The sequence below is a fragment of the Rosa rugosa genome, chromosome 5 (assembly GCF_958449725.1).
Source record: "Rosa rugosa chromosome 5, drRosRugo1.1, whole genome shotgun sequence".
NCBI lineage: Eukaryota > Viridiplantae > Streptophyta > Magnoliopsida > Rosales > Rosaceae > Rosa > Rosa rugosa.
In genome coordinates, this window is record NC_084824.1 from 48,457,681 (window position 1) to 48,477,400 (window position 19,720).

General features: G+C 38.2%; 1 protein-coding gene and 1 long non-coding RNA gene across 2 annotated transcripts; one reads left to right on the plus strand and one right to left on the minus strand.

Moving 5' to 3' along the window:
* Window positions 1-7,279: 7,279 nt before the first annotated feature.
* On the minus strand, window positions 7,280-8,540 carry LOC133712295 (uncharacterized). The gene is made up of 2 exons (XR_009847278.1): window positions 7,848-8,540; window positions 7,280-7,719 (listed from the first exon to the last, which is right to left on the minus strand). It is a non-coding gene; the product is annotated as an uncharacterized LOC133712295 (long non-coding RNA).
* Window positions 8,541-8,822: 282 nt separating this feature from the next.
* LOC133712712 (uncharacterized) lies at window positions 8,823-19,080 on the plus strand. Its single transcript, XM_062138816.1, has 25 exons — window positions 8,823-8,919; window positions 9,039-9,245; window positions 9,641-9,858; window positions 9,958-10,063; window positions 10,205-10,306; window positions 10,455-10,514; window positions 10,701-10,779; window positions 10,864-11,011; window positions 11,265-11,388; window positions 11,491-11,671; window positions 11,791-11,819; window positions 11,999-12,147; window positions 12,374-12,476; window positions 12,647-12,742; window positions 12,824-12,873; window positions 12,961-13,084; window positions 13,275-13,337; window positions 13,452-13,511; window positions 13,599-13,760; window positions 13,837-13,910; window positions 13,992-14,085; window positions 14,197-14,333; window positions 14,418-14,498; window positions 18,618-18,723; window positions 18,846-19,080. Exons 2-25 carry the CDS (start codon window positions 9,072-9,074, stop codon window positions 18,915-18,917), a joined length of 2,592 nt encoding a protein of 863 aa, XP_061994800.1. The 5' UTR covers window positions 8,823-8,919; window positions 9,039-9,071; the 3' UTR covers window positions 18,918-19,080.
* The last annotated feature ends 640 nt before the right edge of the window (window positions 19,081-19,720 follow it).

The window sequence follows — 19,720 nt, forward strand, 5'->3', positions numbered from 1 at the left end:
AAAAAAAGGAAAAGGAGAAAAAAAGGCCAAAATAATATTTTTTTAGAAGACAGCTATATATATATATATATTTTTTTTTTTGAATAAAGGACTGGTGCGGCTGCCCTCAAGCCTTGATTAATGAAACTGTCGAATACAAGGGGGGACATTGAGCCTAAACCCCTGATTACAATAAGCATCTAGAGTATTTCCCGAAATAATATCAGAAATCTCTACAGAAGACATGTATTCTAACAAGCACGAACTAGCAAAGAGTGCTCTAATGGCTGCTCCATTTGCTTTGACAAAGCAGTGACATAACGGAAAGATAACTCGATATGTAACCCGATTACAACGTAGCATAATTTCCGTAAGCACAGTTTTCCTACTATGTTGCTGCCGGATGATAGATCCAACGACACTTAGCTTCACCCTGCCACTAGGTGGGAGCGACTATTTGATGATGTAAGGCACTCGCCGCCTACCTAGAGCAGACAAGGCACTTTGAGTGCACACACAGGCACAAAGCACGACTAGCCCTACATAACTCATGTAGGGACTTATTGCTCGCAAAATGCGCAACACTACTAGACTAGCTAAATAAACAAAAACAATAAAAGAAAAAACAGCTTGGGCAGGGCCCAAGAAGTGAGCCCAAACCCAAGTACATTCCAAGGTAGCAAACAGATCGCAACCACTGAGTATGGCCCAGCCCAAATCTGACCCAACACCTGCATTAGATCTCCACAGCCTGCGTCGGGTCATCACGGTCTGTAATGAGGCGCCACCGTCTGGATCGGACCCCTGCCTACATCGGACCACCGCCTGAAGCGGACCACAGCCTGCACCGGACCGCCTTTTGCATCGGATTACAACCGCCTGCATCGGGCCTCCCCCACCTGCATCTGGTCGCCATTTCCAGCGCTTCTCCAGCCTTCACCCTCAACCACCATCTCCGTCCGACCAGTCTGGGACACCGCACCACTGATCCCACTTCCTCAGACCCTTCGACCCTCAACATCAGCTTGTAGGAATTAAGCCACAACTTTCCCCGCGACCCCGATCTGTCTGACCTTTTAACACCAGTCCCCTGGGTCTAGAGCGAGACCACGATCACCCAACAAACAGAGCCCGTCCGACGACAGTGTCAGTGGACGCACCTTCGGATGAAGACTAGCGACAATTTTTGAAAACCCTCGCGACAGTGGTATCTTGACACGCTACTTTTTTTTTTATAGACTAAATAAAAAGCTAAAATAATTTAAAACCATTAGATTTTGAAAGTATAAGATGATCTTTTTACTCAAGAATTACATGACATGATTTGGCTAATAGGTGATGTGTGTAGGTGACATGACATGACACCTAGGATTGAGACCACAAATCTTAGGCTTTATTGAGGTCACAAATCATTTTCCTTTTGCTCATTTTGTTTTTTGTTCTTGTGTGTTGGCTGATCACTTAAAGTTCTGATTTATTCTATTTTCGTTCATTAGGGATAGCAAGCTTCTTTCAATCCCTCAGCAACGTCTAGAAAATTATTTGGACTTGCCTATTCACACCCCCCCCCAAGGCTATTCTAGTACTTTCATTTGTGCAATTGCCAAATGGTACACGAGTCCACATTGATTCGGTTGGTTCTGTTTCTTTTGACAAAAAAATTACACTTAAAGACGTACTTTGTGTACACTCTTTTAACATTAATTTGGCATCTGTTGCTAAACTAACCCGATCCTTGAATTGTTGTATCCTCTTGTTCCCTGATTTTTTCCTTTTACAGGAGTTGGATCCGAAGAGGATGATTAGATTGGGTGAATGTCATGGTGGCCTCTATTATCTTTCCCCAAGCATGATCAAATTTTCTCTCCCATTGTCTCTTAGTGTCTTCTCTACCCAACATGATCTCTAGCACAAAAGGCTTGGTCATCCTTCTGCTGCCCGTCTTCAAGTTTTATCCAAATTAGTTAATCTTTGTTTTCATTCCAATAAGCAATGCGAATTTTGCCCTTTGGCTAAACAAAAAAGGTTGCCATTTCATTTGAGTCGTACCTTTAGTACCGAACCTTTCGAATGAATTCATTGTGATATTTAGGGACCTTACAGAATTCCTTTCATTCTGGAGCACGTTATTTTTTGACAATTGTAGATGATTATACTCGTTGCACTTGGGTTTTTTTTATGTGTCATAAATCTGATACACAGAATCTTCTTAAATCATTCTTTTCTTTTGTTACTAATCTCACTCCTTCACATAAATTTGATCAAAGATCACGTAAATGCATTTTTGTTGGTTATCCTTTTGGGCAGAAAGCTTATCGTCTCTATGATTTAACCACTCAACAAATCTTTTCTACTCGAGATGTAGTATTTCATGAAGACGCGTTTCCCTTTCAGCAAGAAAATTCTATTCCTTTGAAAGAAAAGGTTCTCCCACTTCTAGTACAAGATACACCAGACCTTTCCCCACTCAATCTTCAGGTGCCACCGTCCTCACCAGAGAGGATTGATAACAACCCTGCAATCCTACCCGTCACCTCTTCTCCCTAGTCCTCAACCATCCATTGGGACAAGCCCTTCAATCCCGCCTACAACAGTGTCCAGCCCTCAGCCGTTCACTAGGATCGACACAGGCCCTTCAATCCCACCTACAACAGTGTCCAACCCTGAGCCATCCACTGGGATTGAAACAGCCACTTCCATCCCACCGACGAACTCCGCTTCCCCTCTAGATTCCCAACCACCACCACCACCCACTCATCATTCTGAAAGAGAGCGTCATAGATATGTTATTCTTAAGGATTTTCATTACTACTAGGCCATATCTAATCCATCATCTTCTTCGGCTCCCTCTTCCACACAAGGTAAAGGCACTCGTTATCCCCTCTCTTATTTTCTTAGTTATCATAAATTGTATTCCGCTCACTACTCTTTTGTAGCCAGTATCTCTCAACATGAAGAACCTACTTCCTTTTCTCAAGTTGAGACAGATCCTAAATGGCAAGAGGCAATGAACACGGAAATACAGGCTCTTGAGCAAAATAATACTTGGACACTAACCCCTTTGCCTGCAGGAAAGAAACTAATTGGCTACAAATGGGTCTATAAAATCAAATATAATTCAGATGGTTCCATTGAGCACTACAAAGGCACAACTTGTCGCTAAAGGCTATACACAAAAGGAGGGCTTGGAGTATCATGAGACCTTTTCCCCGACTGCCAAGTTAGTCACCTTCCGATGCTTGCTTGCCATTGCAGCTGTGCGTCAATGGCCTCTCCACCAGCTTGATGTTCAAAATGTCTTTTTACATGGTGATTTGGATGAAGAAGTTTACATGCTCCCACCTCCTAGATTTAGCTGACAGGGAGAGAATTTGGTGTGTCGCCTAAATAAATCATTATATGGCTTAAAACAAGCTTCCAGGAATTGGTTTGAGAAGTTCACACCACTCTCCAAGATGCTGGTTGCATGCAATCTGTGGCAGATTATTCATTATTCACCAGGTCCACAGATTCTTCCTTTACTGCTATCTTAATCTATGTAGATGACATTGTGATTACAAAAAATAATCCAACAGCCATTCAGTCTCTTAAAGATTTCCTACATCAACGATTTTGCATCAAAGACCTTGGCAATTTGAAGTATTTTTTAGGTATAGAAGTGACAAGTTCCGAGAAAGGGATTCTTATTTCTCAAAGAAAGTATGCCTTGGAGATAACTGATGATGCATGACTTCTTGGAACACGTCCAGCTGCATTTCCGATAGGGCAGCATTTGAAACTTTCTCCCACTAATGGGGAATTGCTACATGATCCTTCACGCTATAGAAGGTTAGTAGGGCGCCTTATTTATCTTACAGTGACACGGCCTGATATTGTGTTTTCAGTTGATCATGTATTAAGTTGTTTCATGCATTAACCACGAAAACCACACATGGAAGCTGCACTTCGTGTCTTACGCTATTTGAAAGGAACACCAGGGCAATGATTCTTTTTTCCTGTGGATAGTTCTCTTGAGCTAAAAGAATATTGTGATTCAGGCTAGGCTAGTTGTCCAACTACAAGAAGGTCATTGACTGGTTATTGTACATTCTTTGGGAATTTGTTGCCTCTGAAAATCACCTCGGCCAGAAAGCCGAGAGATCAAGGAACAAATGTCCTTCTTGGTGAGTAGATTGCGGGGCGTGCCAGCACACGGCCAAAAGGCCAAGTGTGCAATTGTAGTTGTAGTAGATGTAGTTCTAACTTATCAAGCAATTGTTGGCCGAGGAAGGAACTGATTCTCGGCCGATAGTTCGCTGCCTTTGGATCAAGGACTTGATGGCTGAAGGTCGGGTGAATTGGGTGTGGTTGTGAGAGTGTGAGTGAATATGAATTGTCTGGTCACAGGGCTTAAGTCAATTGGATCCAAATAATAACAAGTAACTGTAAAGGTGAACTCGTAACTGATGAAATCTTCAAGATTGATAGCTACTATGCGACTACGAACAGTAAATAACATGATCAAACAAATAAAGCATAAAGACAATAAGGAGCAAATAAAAGATAATAACAACGAAACTGAAATCTAGAATGGCTGAAATTTATTAACTATTGTTTGAAAGAAAACAAAGAGAACAATTCAAAATCGATACTAGGCTACAAGGAAATTAAAGCAACTGAAATTGTAACTAGCAGAGCAAATAAACTAGGGAAACAGACGGAACTTCTACCTAAGCAAAAGGTAATACGAAAATAAGAAAAGCTTGATGGCTTGAGTTTCTGGAGTTGTGTGTGTGTTGTCTTTTGTCGATGCTTCTATTTATATTGGCTGCTCTGTGACTTGAATTAACCTCTTGGCTCTTTGAAGTTGAGTGTAATTCGGTCTCCTCTTGGCTCAGTGACTCTATCTTGATTTGGCTCCAATGCTTATCTTCGGCTGACTTGATGCTGGACTCCGTCTTGATCGGCTTTGATGATCGTCGTCAATGGCTGTGATTAATTTTGAGGTAGACTATCTTGAATTGAACTCTCCTCATCGGCTAACGAACTTCAATTTGATTGAAATACTAACTTGATCAAACTTCATCTTATCACTTATCGGCCTTCTATGTTAATCGGCTGCTTTCTTTCAAAGTTGAGTTCGAGTTGGAAACTTACTAGAGTGATTTGAACAATTGGTCGATTGTCTTTTAGACAATAAATCTCTTTTCCGAATTAATGATTACGGGCCGGCCGATAACTAAAAGCCTAGCTTCGTCTGACTCGTCTTGGACCAAACGAAGTATCCAATTACTCATTGGCCAACATTTCTGGCTACCGGCCCAAATTACTTGTTGATCGGCTCATTGTAATTAGAAACCATTCAATAACCATGCACATTAGCTATGTCCGAGTGAACATGCAAATGTGGGTACAAACAGAATTCCTTGATCTCTTGGAAAACCAAAAAGCAAGAGACAATTGCACGATCAACTGCAGAAGCTGAGTATCGATCCATGGCAGAGGCTAGTTGTGAACTAGTTTGGCTGCAATTTATTTTGAAAGATCTTGGTATTATCAACTCAAAACCAGCAAAGTTGCATTGTGATAATCAATCAGCCCTCTACATTGCAGCAAATATGTATTCCATGAGAGGACTAAACACATTGACTTGGATTGTCATGTGGTGCGACAATACATAAAGTCTGGAAAGATTGAAACGGCCTACACACCCTCTTCTCAACAGATTGCATATGTTTTTACAAAACCATTACGCAAGGCATCCTTTGAATTTCTTATTAACAGGTTGGGAGTTCACAATATCCACTCTCCAACTTGAAGGGGAGTATTGAGGCGTAAAAGGAAAGGAATCATGTTGTAGTATTTTACCAAGTTTAGTTTTCTAGCATAGAATAATCTAGAATGGAATATCCTTGCTAGCAATCCGTCTCTCCTATATATTTGTAATATCTTATTCAATCAATATACACATCTATTCTTTGATACCAAATTTAAGACTTTCCTCAGTTGATTCACAAACCTTACATTGACTAAGTAACCTTTAAATTCATAGATGTTGAAATGCTAATCATGCTATTCAATTTAGTCATTTGTTTGATGCTTTTTTATTGAAGGCTACGATAGGTAAGGAAGCAGAAATGACAGACAGATCCACATTCATTTTGTGAATACCGAGTTGTTTACCTGGATATATGGTATACCACAGACCCAAATTCATACAAGTGATGATCAATCTCTGTGGACTTGTTGGCACTGCTGTGAAAGCAACAATAATGATCATCAGAACGAGTATCAGCATTGCGAGAACACCGACAGGTTTTGTGCTTTTGATTGTTTCCTTCATTTTCATTACTAGGAATAGTAAACAAAAACAGTAGGACTATGAAAGGATTGAAACTATGTGGCCTCTACTTTCAGAGTTTAAATCCTTACTTTCCTGCTGCCTCCAGACATTTTGATCATCAGCATCTAACTTATTCACTTTGAATAATTTAAAACATTTCATATTCACGGCCTCACGGGGCATTGACTACAACAAGTTTTCTTATTAGTTTAGTATACGTTTTTATTGAAGTTATACCCATTTTTTGGGCTAGTCTAATAGCAAGTTCTTTTCTATTTTGGTCAATCCGCAAGTGTGATTATTTTTTCACATACAGTACACATTATTTGGTATGATTAGTGACTCTACATGCATGCTGATTATATATATGTAGGTAGCACATATAGATCCCCCTCCAAGTCGATGCAATGAAAACATGGCTGATGGGATAGATTGACGTTATTACAAGAAATTAGAGAGACGTCGGAGAAAAGTTAAGATAAAATTTTAAGATGAATATCACAATCTCTCATTATTCTCACGTGATAATTACTAAAGCTCCGGATCATATCTGCCTAAAATATATGTATTTATTTTTTCTTCTTTATCAACTGTTTTGTATTAGTGGCCCCCGACTCTCAATAATTGAGTTTGAATTAATTTCAGTTTACCTACTTCAACTTTAGGTCAATCATTATATTAATCCCTGATATTCAAATTTCATCAACAAAATCTCTGCACTTTCAATTTTAATCAACTGTGTTCATTTCTTCACACTCCATCCAAATTGTCCGTCAAGTGATGATGTCGCAGGACACAAAATGGCTAAATTCCTATAATACCCCTTGTCAACGTTTTCCCACTTAATTTCTCTCTCATTTTGTTTACATCACTCTCTCTCTCTCTCTCTCTCTCTCTCTGGCTCCTCTGATCCGAAACCTAGAGAATACAAATTTCCAGATGTGTTGGCAGAAAGTTCATATTATCAATTCTAAGTCGAAACCAAAATTGAAAATTTTCTCTTATTGATCCCTCGTTTGCTTATCACATGCAAAGGGAAAATGCTAGTTTCCAAACTTCCATGAATTCTGAATTCCTTTACTACGAAATTATGAATTTAGGCAGGCATCTGGGGAAGAAGGGGGATTAAGATCAAAACAACAACCCAAGCGTCTGCAATCAGAAATGATACAGGGAAAGTTACACACATAAATCAATCAGCAATCAAGTTAGACCAGTGAATCCCACCACCAACAACCCATATATGAAAAATTTGTAATATTATAGCACACAGAAATCAAAGCCAAAGAGAAGAAGACACTCAGCTTTTTGATTTTGAATGCTTTACAAGCCAATCAATAACTGAGTCTATGTTGGTTGAGTTCTTGCATGAGATCATGAAGCAACAGAGTTCTCCATCGGTAATTGACTTGAGTCCCCTGCATAACACAATAAAATTTTCAGTTCCAAAACAAGAAGCAAACACAAAACTCCTTCTTGGGTAGCACAAATCTAATATGGTTCTCCCAGATGAACCTCAAACTCCAATTTGGATAGTGAAATCTACCCAATTCCTTATCTGGGTTCTTCTAATTTCTTCACGAAAGCTTCAATTTGATTTGGGTATCAAATTGTCCCTCATTTCTCATCTGGGCTCTGCTCATTCTTGTGATTTCGAGCTAAAACTCTTAGCTTTATCAATGGGAGACACATCCCTCGGCCTCGACGACTCACAAGCCGTACAACTTGCTAGAAAGATCATGATGATCACAGACCCAGCCATGTGGCCACCACCTTGAATTTGAATTTGGACCTGAATTCCAAATTTTCCATTTCTACTCCGTGGACTTTCCTCCCCACTTGAAATTAAGGATAGCACAAAACCCACAGAGAACATAATCACCCAACCGAGCAGTTGAAGAGAAAGAAAAAAAGCACAGATTTTGAAGAAGATAGAGAGTTAACAAATCGGTGAAATTTGAGTTTAAAATACTGACTGTGGTGGATGGGAGAGGAGAGATCGGCTGGGAGAGCGAGAGAGGCCGCCGTTGAGAAGGTCGAAACGGCGGCGTTTGGGGTTGCCGAGCCGAGGATGAGGAGGAGGAGTAGGTGGCGGCATGGTGGTGCTTCTTCATCTGTGAGAAATTTGAAGCCGTTCCCCAATATTTGATGCTGTTTCGACCCAGCACGGTTCGGATCTCCGACTCCGGAAGCCTTACCCTTACCTTACGATCGGTTTTCTTCATACCAGGCTCCGATGAAATCATTCTCAAAAAAAAAAAAAAAACAAAAAAATTTAAATGCAAATTGTACATTTTAGCCCTTTTTGTGGGCCCCGCGGCAAAAACTTATGCATTCTGTCCCTCTCTCGTCATCAGTAGTTGACGGAAATTTTGAATGGAATGTGAATGATTGGACACGACTAATTAAAATTGGGAGTGTAGGGGTGTTGTTAATGAAATTGAAAAATCAGGGACTAATGTGAAGTTAGACGGACTTAAAGTTAGAGTAGGTAAGGTAAACTGAAATCAATCCATTGAGTAAAAAAACAGTTGGCCGGAGGTTAAACTTAATTGGCTTATTTCTTTTCTGAATCTGAACACATTAGAGAGAGCAGAGTATCTTGAAATTCTGCTCAGGTTCAACCTTTAAATTTTCCTATGTTTTCCTGAAAAGTTTTACAATATTCTCTATATATGCTTCTAAGCAAGTACACATACATTTCTCTGGTTCTTAACTCACATACATATTCATGCAGGAGGATTCGAAGTAGATCTAAGATAAGTGAAAGATGAAAGTGGCAGTGATTGGTTCTGGTATTAGTGGTTTGGTCTCAGCCTATTTTCTTGCAAAAGAAGGCGTTGAAGTGGTTCTATATGAGAAAAAAGACTACCTGGGTGATCATGCCAGGACTGTCACATATGATGGTGTTGATTTGGACCTTGGTTTCATGGTCTTCAATCATGTAAGTAGCACTCTGGTTGTTCTCTGAGTCACTTTCCTAATTCTGCAAATATATTCTTATTATCTGATTACTAACCATCTGCTTGTTTTGGTAATTTTTGACTTGAATTTTAACATAATGTAAATGTATGCACAGAGTTAGTTCTATATGTTAGATCAGTTGTGCAACTTCTATAAACACAATCCTCAAACTTGCACTAGACAGTTTATACTAAACTCTAAATAATACAAAAGAAGCTTCAATGATCCAGCCTTCTTGATTAATTGGTCAATGTTAATTCTCCTTATGATCATCCTCACAAATAATCTATCAATTACTACAAAATAAAATACATATGAATAACGTTGATGTTGGTTTGTGGACTTGTGGAATGAAAATTTAAAATTGGAATGTAGGTAATGTATCCAAATATGATGGAGTTCTTTGAGAGCCTTGGAGTGGATATGGAGACATGCAACATGTCCTTCTCAGTGAGTTTAGATAAAGGACGGGGCTGTGAATGGGGTAGTCAAAATAGTCTCTCAAGCTTGTTTGCAGAAAAGAAGAACTTGTTCAACCCTTACTTCTGGAAAATGCTTCGAGAAATCACCAAGTTTAAACATGATTTGATCAGGTAAGTAACTCGAATGGTTTCTGAAATGCCATGTCTAGCTCAAAATGTCCTGTTGCTGTGAGATGTCATATTGATGTCTGTATTCGATTTTTCTTGCAGTTATCTTGAGGTGCGTGAGAGTAACCCAGACATTGACCGGAATGAAACCTTGGGGCAGTTTATTGAGTCACATCACTACTCTGAACTATTTCAGAAGGCTTACCTTGTGAGTTATGCATGAATTCACTAAAACGTAGCTGTAAATCTGTAATATCTTTAATTAGAGCTTTTTCTAAGTCACGATGTAATATATCAGTTAAGTTTATTAGTTACTTGGTGGCAAAGTAATATGATGATTCACCTGCAGATTCCAATATGTAGTTCAATCTTATCGTGTCCTTCAGAAGGAGTTATAAGCTTCTCAGCTTTATCTGTGCTTTCGGTTTGTCGCAATCATCATCTACTTCAGGTGCATTTTTTATCTCCTTTTAGCTGAACTTAATTAAAAAGCCAATATTTTTTTAAAGTAGCAAGTATTGCATGATAAATTAGATACCAGAAAGCCAATATTTTGATGTTTTAGTTTCCATTTTAATACCTTAAGAGTTATCCTGCAGCTATCTGGCGGCCCACAGTGGCTTACCATCAAATGGGGTTCACATTGTTATGTGAAGAAGGTACTAATCTTTTACTTTTGAAGTAATCAATATTGCCAATAAGCTTATATACTTGATGCCACTAGTGGAAAAAAGAAAACCTGAAATAAAAAAAGAAAAAAGAAAAACAGTTTCAGGGTCTCAACTGAAAGTAAATGGTTTCTCTAGGACTCTTGTCTCTAGCTCATGTTTGGTTAACAAATTCAGGTGAAAGAAGTGTTGGAGAGTAAAGGGTGTCAGATAAGAACCGGCTCTGAGGTGCATAAAGTTTCCACAACTGATGACGGTGAGTGGTTATATGGATAGTTGAGACTCCTCTTTCTGATCCTCTCTTCAATTGTATTAATAGAGTTTCCATGAGAGATAGCAGGTTGCACTGTTTTTACTGGAGATTGTTTTGAGGAAATTTACAATGGATGCATTATAGCTATCCAAGCCCCCAAAGCCGTGAGAATATTAGGAGAACAGGCAACACCGGATGAACTGAGAATACTTGGCGCATTCCAATATGTGTACTGGTACACCTTTGTATTATCACTTGCACTTCTTCAAATTAGTACCTGTAAGTCTGTAATCTTGCTAGCTATGTCTTGCTGGTCACTTGATGTGTACTCTGAAAAATAATCAACTTATAATATGCACCTGATCATTTGCTTTGATTTATCTACCTTTTCTTATTTTGGAAAAAGGGGTAAATGCTGAAGTTGGTTTGCTTTTTTGGTCTCCTAGCTAATTCAATGAATGCATAACATTGTTCAACTCTATTGGCAGTGATATTTTCCTTCATCGTGACAAAACTTTTATGCCCCAAAATCTAGTAGCATGGAGTGCATTAAACTATCTTGGAAGTACTGACAACAAAGTATGTTTGACATACTGGCTCAATCAGGTTCAGGTATATTATGTGTTCAGTAAGAATTTGTGGAACTTTCCTCTTTGAAATTGCTCCCTTCTTCTGTTGAAGACTAAACCATTCCTGGAATTTTTGAATGTGCAGAACCTCAGCGAAACACGTCAACCATATCTTGTGACACTCAATCCAGATCATACACCAAACCACATCTTGCTTAAGTGGTCAACAAGCCATCCAGTCCTATCTGTTTCTGCATTGAAAGCTTCGCTGGAGCTTCCTCATATTCAAGGAAAGAGAGGAATTTGGTTTTGTGGAGCATACCAGGGTGAGATTCAGAACTACCTCAATTTTCATTTCTCCGAGCTGATATTATCCTATGTTGCTAAAACTATATATGCTTTAGCTTTTATCAATCATCTGATTGTCTATCATACACTTTTTCAGGTTATGGCTTCCATGAGGATGGGCTAAAGGTATGTTATGAAGGAGTTAGTTATTAGATCATATTATTGTATAACTGACTGATACATGTTATAGTATATATATAATATGAATGAGTAATTGACCTCCTCGGTAATTATTCATTTTGATGAAGTGAATGGTAAATTACTTGAATTAAGAAGCTTAATACATTGGCAAAGTGGAATTGCAGGCTGGAGTGGCTGCAGCACATGGTATGCTTGGAAAAGGTTGTGCCCTGTTGGGAAACCCAAAACATATGGCTCTTTCATTGACGGAAACAGCAGCACGCTTATTTGTTACTAGATTTTGTAGACATTATATATCTACCGGATGTTTAGTGTGAGTAATACTTATGTTCTTGAAATGTATTCTACTTCCTCAACTTGGATTATAAATGTGACAAGCTTACTGTTACCTGCATTGCTGTATTGCTTGTGCCACTTGTTTCTTCTTTTTCTGTCTTCTATGTCAGCTGTTTTTCTACGTTTTTTCTTTTCATCATCTGGAATAAGTTTCATCAAATATGAATACAATCAGTATAATTTAAATGTCGTTTTGTATGCAGCTTATTAGAAGAGGGAGGCACAATGTTCACCTTTGAGGGAAGCAGAAATGACTGTTCTCTAAAATCCATTCTTAAAGTTCACAGTCCTCAGTTTTACTGGAAAGTAAGCATATACTTTTATCCAACTTTGACACATCTTAACTTGAATTCTAGTTAAAGGAAAAGGTTTCCAATTAAAGCTCAGGAAGACAGTATATCAGATCATTGTAAATATGAAAACACCATTAAATCTTCTTGCACTTTCACTGAGTAAGAGAAATTTGAATTTGACAGGTAATGACACAGGCTGATCTAGGCATTGCAGATGCATATATCAGTGGTGATTTTTCTTTCGATGATAAAGACCGAGGTCTTCTAAATCTTTTTATGGTAAGATAATTGAACATTGCAATCTCATTCTCCTTATTATGCAGATTTTGATAAGATTTTGCCTTGCTGTTGATCTTCCAGCTTCTCATTGCCAACAGAGATTCTAATGCCTCAAAATCAAACAAGAAAAGGTGCAATGCGCTGATTATCTCAAACTGGAATTGTGATATAGCTGATAATAATCATCCAGGTCTCATTACATTGTTGGTTTTATGTAGGGGATGGAGGCAGCCTTTGTTTTTCACAGCCACTATAGCGTCAGCCAAATGTGTCTTTCAGCATGCTTTAAGGAAAAATAGTCTTACACAGGCTCGAAGGAATATATCTCGTCATTATGATCTGGTATAAAATTTATGACCTGGGAATATAGAAACAATATGATTTACTTAAACAGATTAACCTCTCTATCATCACTTAGTACGTATTAGAATAGATTTCACTCTTCTTTAGTAGCTATTTCAATGACATGCCAGCATGAGACTTGGTTTTTTTAGCTCACAGAAGTTCATTATTCGCTTTTTGTGTGTTGTAGAGTAATGAACTATTTTCGCTGTTCTTGGGTGACACAATGATGTACTCCACTGCAATATTTAAGGTCACAGTCACCAGCTTCCAGTCAGTTTACTACAATAAACACTGCATGGAAGAAAGTACATTAATTGTAATGTAACTTATATTTTTCTTTCTATGTCAAATTGTCATTCTTAAGACAGAAGATGAGGATTTGAATACTGCACAGCTTAGGAAAATCTCTATTCTCATTGATAAGGTTAGTTCAGTTTTGAGAATTCTGTCAAGGGTTTGATTTCTGTTTTCGTCTCCTATTCCAAAGTGTTTCTTCTTTCAATTAAACTAGGCTAGAATAGATGAGAACCATGAGGTTCTAGATATTGGTTGTGGTTGGGGAACCTTTGCTATTGAAGCAGTCAAACAAACGGGCTGCAGATTCACTGGCATCACTCTATCTGAGGAACAACTTAAATTTGCTGAAAAGAAAGTGAAAGATGCTGGACTTCAGGTATTAAATTTTAGAAACTTCATAAACTTATTTATTCCAAGAAACTTGATTTGTTATTTGAGTTACTTGATAACAGCACCGGATCAAGTTCCTTCTGTGTGACTACCGCCAATTGCCTTCTTACCACAAATATGACAGAATCATATCTTGGTGAGTACTTTTCCCTTACCAACTTGAGTCCATTCATTATGTACTCCTCAAAATTTCTTGATTAGTGGCTGCGTTTTTCAGCGAGATGCTAGAACATGTCGGCCATGAATTTATGGATGAGTTCTTTTCTTGTTGTGAGTCTGTACTGGCAAAAAATGGGCTTTTTATTCTCCAGGTAGTGTTTGACAATTTTGACTCCAAGTTGCTTAACTATTTTGACTAATAAATTTGACTGCTATATATGATGGCATCGAACATATTGCTAATGGTGAGTGATCTTTCTTAGTTCATATCTATGCCGGATGAATTCTATGATGAGTACCTACGAAGTTCAGACTTCATAAAGGAATATATATTTCCCGGTGGATGTCTACCTTCATTAAGTAGGGTAATATCAGCCATGGCAACTTCTTCTAGACTTTGGTATGATCTGTTCTCATAATTTCATAATTAGGTCCAACATTTTGTTATAATGTTTTTCTAACTCATGAGAATTTCATTTTGCAGTGTGGAGCACTTGGAAAACATTGGAATTCATTATTATCAAACACTAAGATGTTGGAGAAAGAATTTCTTAGAGAGACAGAGGTAAGAAGATAGTCATTTCTTTAATTAGTCTGATTTTTTTTTATAAAAGGATAGCTTCATTAACTAAAGGCCAGAAGGCACATACATCAGATGCTGTCTCATACCTAAAATCTAGATGGCACAAGCTGCCAAGCAAAAGACAAGTACCTTCACTGTTAACACATATGCTCACTTATTGAGCCTAAACAACAAGAAATCAAGTCTTCACTACTAACCCCTCTTTGAAAAGTAAACCTAGTCGCCTAGAGACCTCAATGAGTGTACAACTAGAGTAAACTAAGAAGAAAGTAATAGAAGACCCAATTTCAAGTGGTAGGCAAGAGACCAGGAAAGCCTAGGGCTTTCCTTTGCCCTTATCTCTAGGGCTAGAAACCGAACCTCCAATTGCAGTTACTGGGACGTTGGCTCTTGTTCTTACTTCTGGCGGTCTACCCGTCTTCTTCTTCAGAGTGACAAGAGGCACATCATTGGCATCCTCGATCAAAGGTTTGCCAAGTAGAAAAGATTGGGAGGACCTGCACACAGGACCACCGCCAATCTTTCCCAGATCTAGGGCACTACCACCCGCTGCAAGAGCAAGAGGAGCAGCAAAGTTTGATGTGGCGGCATCTATGGAGGTCATGGAGAGGAGGAAGCGATAGCAAGAGGCTAGAGGCTAGGGAAAGAGGATTGGGTGCCGTAGAAGACTAGGTTGAGAGAAAAACTCTCCTAGGGTTTGGAAGACTAATGACAAAAATTTCTTTAATTAGTCTGATGGCAATATAAATAAGAATTCTATGTATAATGAGGTTGACATGCACAAGTTTTATTTTGAATTTATGATATATAGCATATACAAATATAGAAGCAGCGAGGGGCATAAATTTTCTAAAGGAATAACTAATAAGAGTCAAAAACAGAAAAGAAGAATGAAGTTCCAATTGTCTAATCTAAAAGTGGGAAAATATTCATACTAAGGAGTTGATAAAAAAAAAAAAAAAAAACACTCAACAAACTACATCACTATATAAACTGGGAAAGAAACTGGGAAAGAATTTTCAAGAAGTACCAACAAATATTCAATTCAGATTTTAAAAGATTATGTTTGAGTTTTTATAATCCCTAGTCCACGGATTGTTTAAATTCTATATGGACTCTGATTGATTCTAATAGATTGATTTACTAGTATTTGTTTAGATTTGACAAGTCCTTATGATGTATTTGGTAGGTTAATTTTTTTTCTTCTTCTTCTTTAAAAGTAATGGATGTATGGATCCAACTATAATGCTATATCAGTGACAAAAAAGTATGTGTATATATATATATATATATGGCAATCTACCATTCTTTATGTTGTGTATAATGATATATGAATAATAAGAGAAAACTAATCAACCAAAATGTTACACAAAAAATAAAGTAGTAAACTAATGATATAATTTATTTCATATCTAATTTACAAAAGAAACATGTGTGTATGTAACGGCCTATTCTGGCTTTAGATGAATATATGTATATATATCGACACCTGGCTTCAGGTTGGTTTCAAAAAAAAGAAACATGTGTGTATGTATCATCTTAACAATACCATTGAAAGTGAGCTTAATTAGCTGAAGGATTAAGGCTTCCAGAGCTATAGTGATAAAAATTAAAAAAATTATTGGATGAGAGCAGAGGCAGAGACAGAGGAGGATAGTGAGAAGATAGGTCTAAGACAAAATGGATGAGTGTCACCTATTGAGAGCTGCTTCTTCTTTTTTTTTGGTGAAAAGCTTCTTCATTTTTTTGAGTGAGAAAGAATCCATCAAAATCTCTTGGAAAGTGGTTGGATTGTTTTTGAGTGTTGATATGTATAAAAAGCACTATAAAATCTTCCAAAATCCAGCATTTAATGAAATCCTTAAAAATCCGTATACTTTTGAATATCTGCAGATTTGAATGGATAATTTTAAATCTTAATTGAATACATCAACATTTTAAAGACTTGTTTAAAATCTCAATTGAATACCCATAAACTTTCAAAATACAAAAAAATCTTGTAGACTCTTAAATGAATACACCCCCCTTAAGTAATTGCGAGCAAAGAATTATATTGGGGCCGTGACCACTTACCCAATTTTAGCCTAAAAATTGCCCACTTACTCCACCTAGAGTTTTTTTAACCCCATTTACTCAATTTAACAATATTTGACAGTAATACCCTTATTTTAATTAAAAAATTACTCTCCTATCATATTCTCTCTTCCTCTCAGACGTGTCCTCTCTCTCTCTCTCTCTCTCTCTCTCTCTCTCTCTCTCTCTCTCTCTCTCTCTCTCTCTCTCTCTCGACTCCGGCATGGCGTAATATTTCCAGAAGTAGCGGCAAATGGAGGAGGCGCCAATCGAGTGGTTCTGCGTCGCCGGAGAAGGCGCCGATGAAGACCGAAACAGAGGAGGTGTTTTCCGGGTCGCTGATGAGGCCTCGACGGTGATTGCGCGACTCATCGTTTGCGGCGGCGAGGGGCGAGACGGCGGAGGTGGCGTTTGACTGGTGGAGGATGCCAGATCTGAGCAGCAAGTCGAGGTCGCAGAGCTGCTTGGTGACGGACGCGGCGGACATGTTGAGGTCATTCTGCATGTAGAGCTTCCCGCCGGTGAACGACCGGGGCTGAAGCACGAATTGACCTTGATTTGGCTCAGGCGGAGGTCACCTGTTCGTTTGGCCGGACCCGGGCCAGGAAGGCTGAGAATGAGCTTCCGGTGAGCGATGTGGTGGATGTAATGAGCGACGACGAGCCTAGAAACGATGTGGCGGAGTCGAAGGTCACCGAAGACGAATTGAAGAACGGTTGGTGAATGGGGTTAAAAAACAGTTGGTGGAGCAAGTGGGCAATTTTTAGCCTAAATTTGGGTAAACGAGCATTTTCCCTTATTTTAATCAAGATCAGCTTAGATTTGAAATCAACCTTGCTTTACAATAGAGCCTCAGCTCAAAAAAAAAAAATCAAGCGGCGCTCTCTCCTAGGGTTGTCGAGCACAGAGAAGCGCGCCGTTAATCCTCCGCCGTTAATCCGCGGAGCACGACAGTCGTCTAGCCTTGGCACGTCGCTCCGCATTCATTGCCGATCGAGGTTGAGGTGTGTTTTGCACGGTTTCTAGTTTTGGGCTGGTATCTCTTTTGGTTTGGGTGGTCGGATCCCGGAGGATTTCGGGTGGTCAGCAACAGGTTCTACACTAGTCTTCTGTATTGGCCTGCCGGTTCTATATCTGATCGAAGGCGGAGGGGTGTGGGGACCAGAGTCGACCTGCGACGTGATACTGATTGAGTCTGGTTTTGTCGCCGGCTTGGAAGGTTGGCAGCGGCACCAGACTTGAAGCTGATGCAATCAATTTCAATAGTCAAGGCTAAAGTCTTTGTTTAGTTCATAATACCGGATGAACCGTTAAGGCTGATTGGTCTTTCTTTAGTTCATATCAATACCGGATAAACATTATGACGAGTATAGGCCACTAAATAAAGGAACATATAATTCCTTATGGATGTATACCTTCATCAAGTAGGGTAACATCGACCATGTCTGCTTCCAGAGTTATCATGAGATGAGAACAATCTCATAATTAGGTCCAACCTTTTTATTGTAGTGTTTTTATTTAAAAATTATGAGAATAATTTCACAGTGTGGAGCAATTGAAAAACATTAGAATTCATTATAATCAAACACTAAGATGTTGGAGAAAATATTTCTTTGAGTCAATAGAGTTAAGAAGATAGTTATGTCTGTATAGTCTGATGGCAAATTTCTGTATAAAATATAAATAAGAATTCTATGTATAATGAGGTTCTTGAGGACCATGACATGCACGGTTTATCATGATATCCAGCATATATTATTCAGTCTATATATGGATTGAAAGGATAGAATTCAATGGGCATAAATTTGCCATTGCAACGTTCTTGTCTGAAACATGGAACTCTCTACTTATTAATTAATTACGCTCGATCACTATTGCTCTTTGTTCTTTGCTTTTCATTGGACATATTCTCTGATCAAAGTCTTCATTTATATGTATTTATATATCAAATGAAATAGGAATATAATATTTATGACTGCTGCACTTTTAGCTTTTAATACAGTGTATTTTTTTCTCTGGTGTTTATAGTGAAATACTCGCTCTTGGATTCAATGAAAATTTCATTCGAACATGGGAATATTATTTTGATTATTGTGCTGCTGGTTTCAAGTCACATACACTTGGAGACTACCAGGTAACTTTTATACTCTACACATTTTCTAAATTTCTGCTGTTCACTATGATTTTTTAAGTATTATGTCTGCCTTAGTCACACGTGCTTCACATCACCCAATATAAGTTATTAATTTGATGCAGATTGTGTTTTCACGTCCTGGTAATGCTCTCACATTCAACAATCCATATAAGGGTTTCCCTTCAGCATATTGATGGTTATGCACTATGAACTACCATGAAGAATAAGGCGCAAATTAAACAAGGCTCCCTTTGAATGAGTGATTCTAAATCTACATATTTTGTTTGACATATATTATTGCTTAAATTGCATGTCAAACATGTAAAGATTTCAAGTTCGAATAAAAAAGTAAATAAATAAATGGAGTTCAAATAATTATTTGTCTGTAATTCAATAAACTGCATTTTATGTAATGTTGGAGTTTTCACTACACCAATTTTTCAATCAGACAACACATATCAGATGACAGCAAACATTTTAACTGTCGTCTGAAAGAATCAGACAACAGCAAAAAAATATATGTCGTCTGAATTTTCAAATCCAACAACAGTCATTACTTGACTCTTGTGCAATTACTTTTCAGACAATGGTTGATATTATGATGTTGTCTGAATGGATTGATTCAGACAACAGTTATTATTTCAATGTTGTCCAAGGTTTATTCAGACAATGGTTGATTTTTGATGTTGTCTGATTGTTTTCAATCACACAACTGTTATTCGTTGTCTGTTGTGCAATAGTCTTTAAGTCAATGCTCGCTAAAAGATGTTGTCTGATTTGTGTTTCACACAACTGTTTTTATTCGTCTGTTGTCACATTATCTTCAGACAATGCACCATAAATGCTGTTGTCTAATTTGTGTTTCACACAACTGTTTTTATTCGTCTGTTGTCACATTATCTTCAGACAATGCACCATAAATGCTGTTGTCTGATTTGTGTTTCACACAACTGTTTCTATTCGTCTGTTGTCACGTTATCTTCAGACAATGCACCCT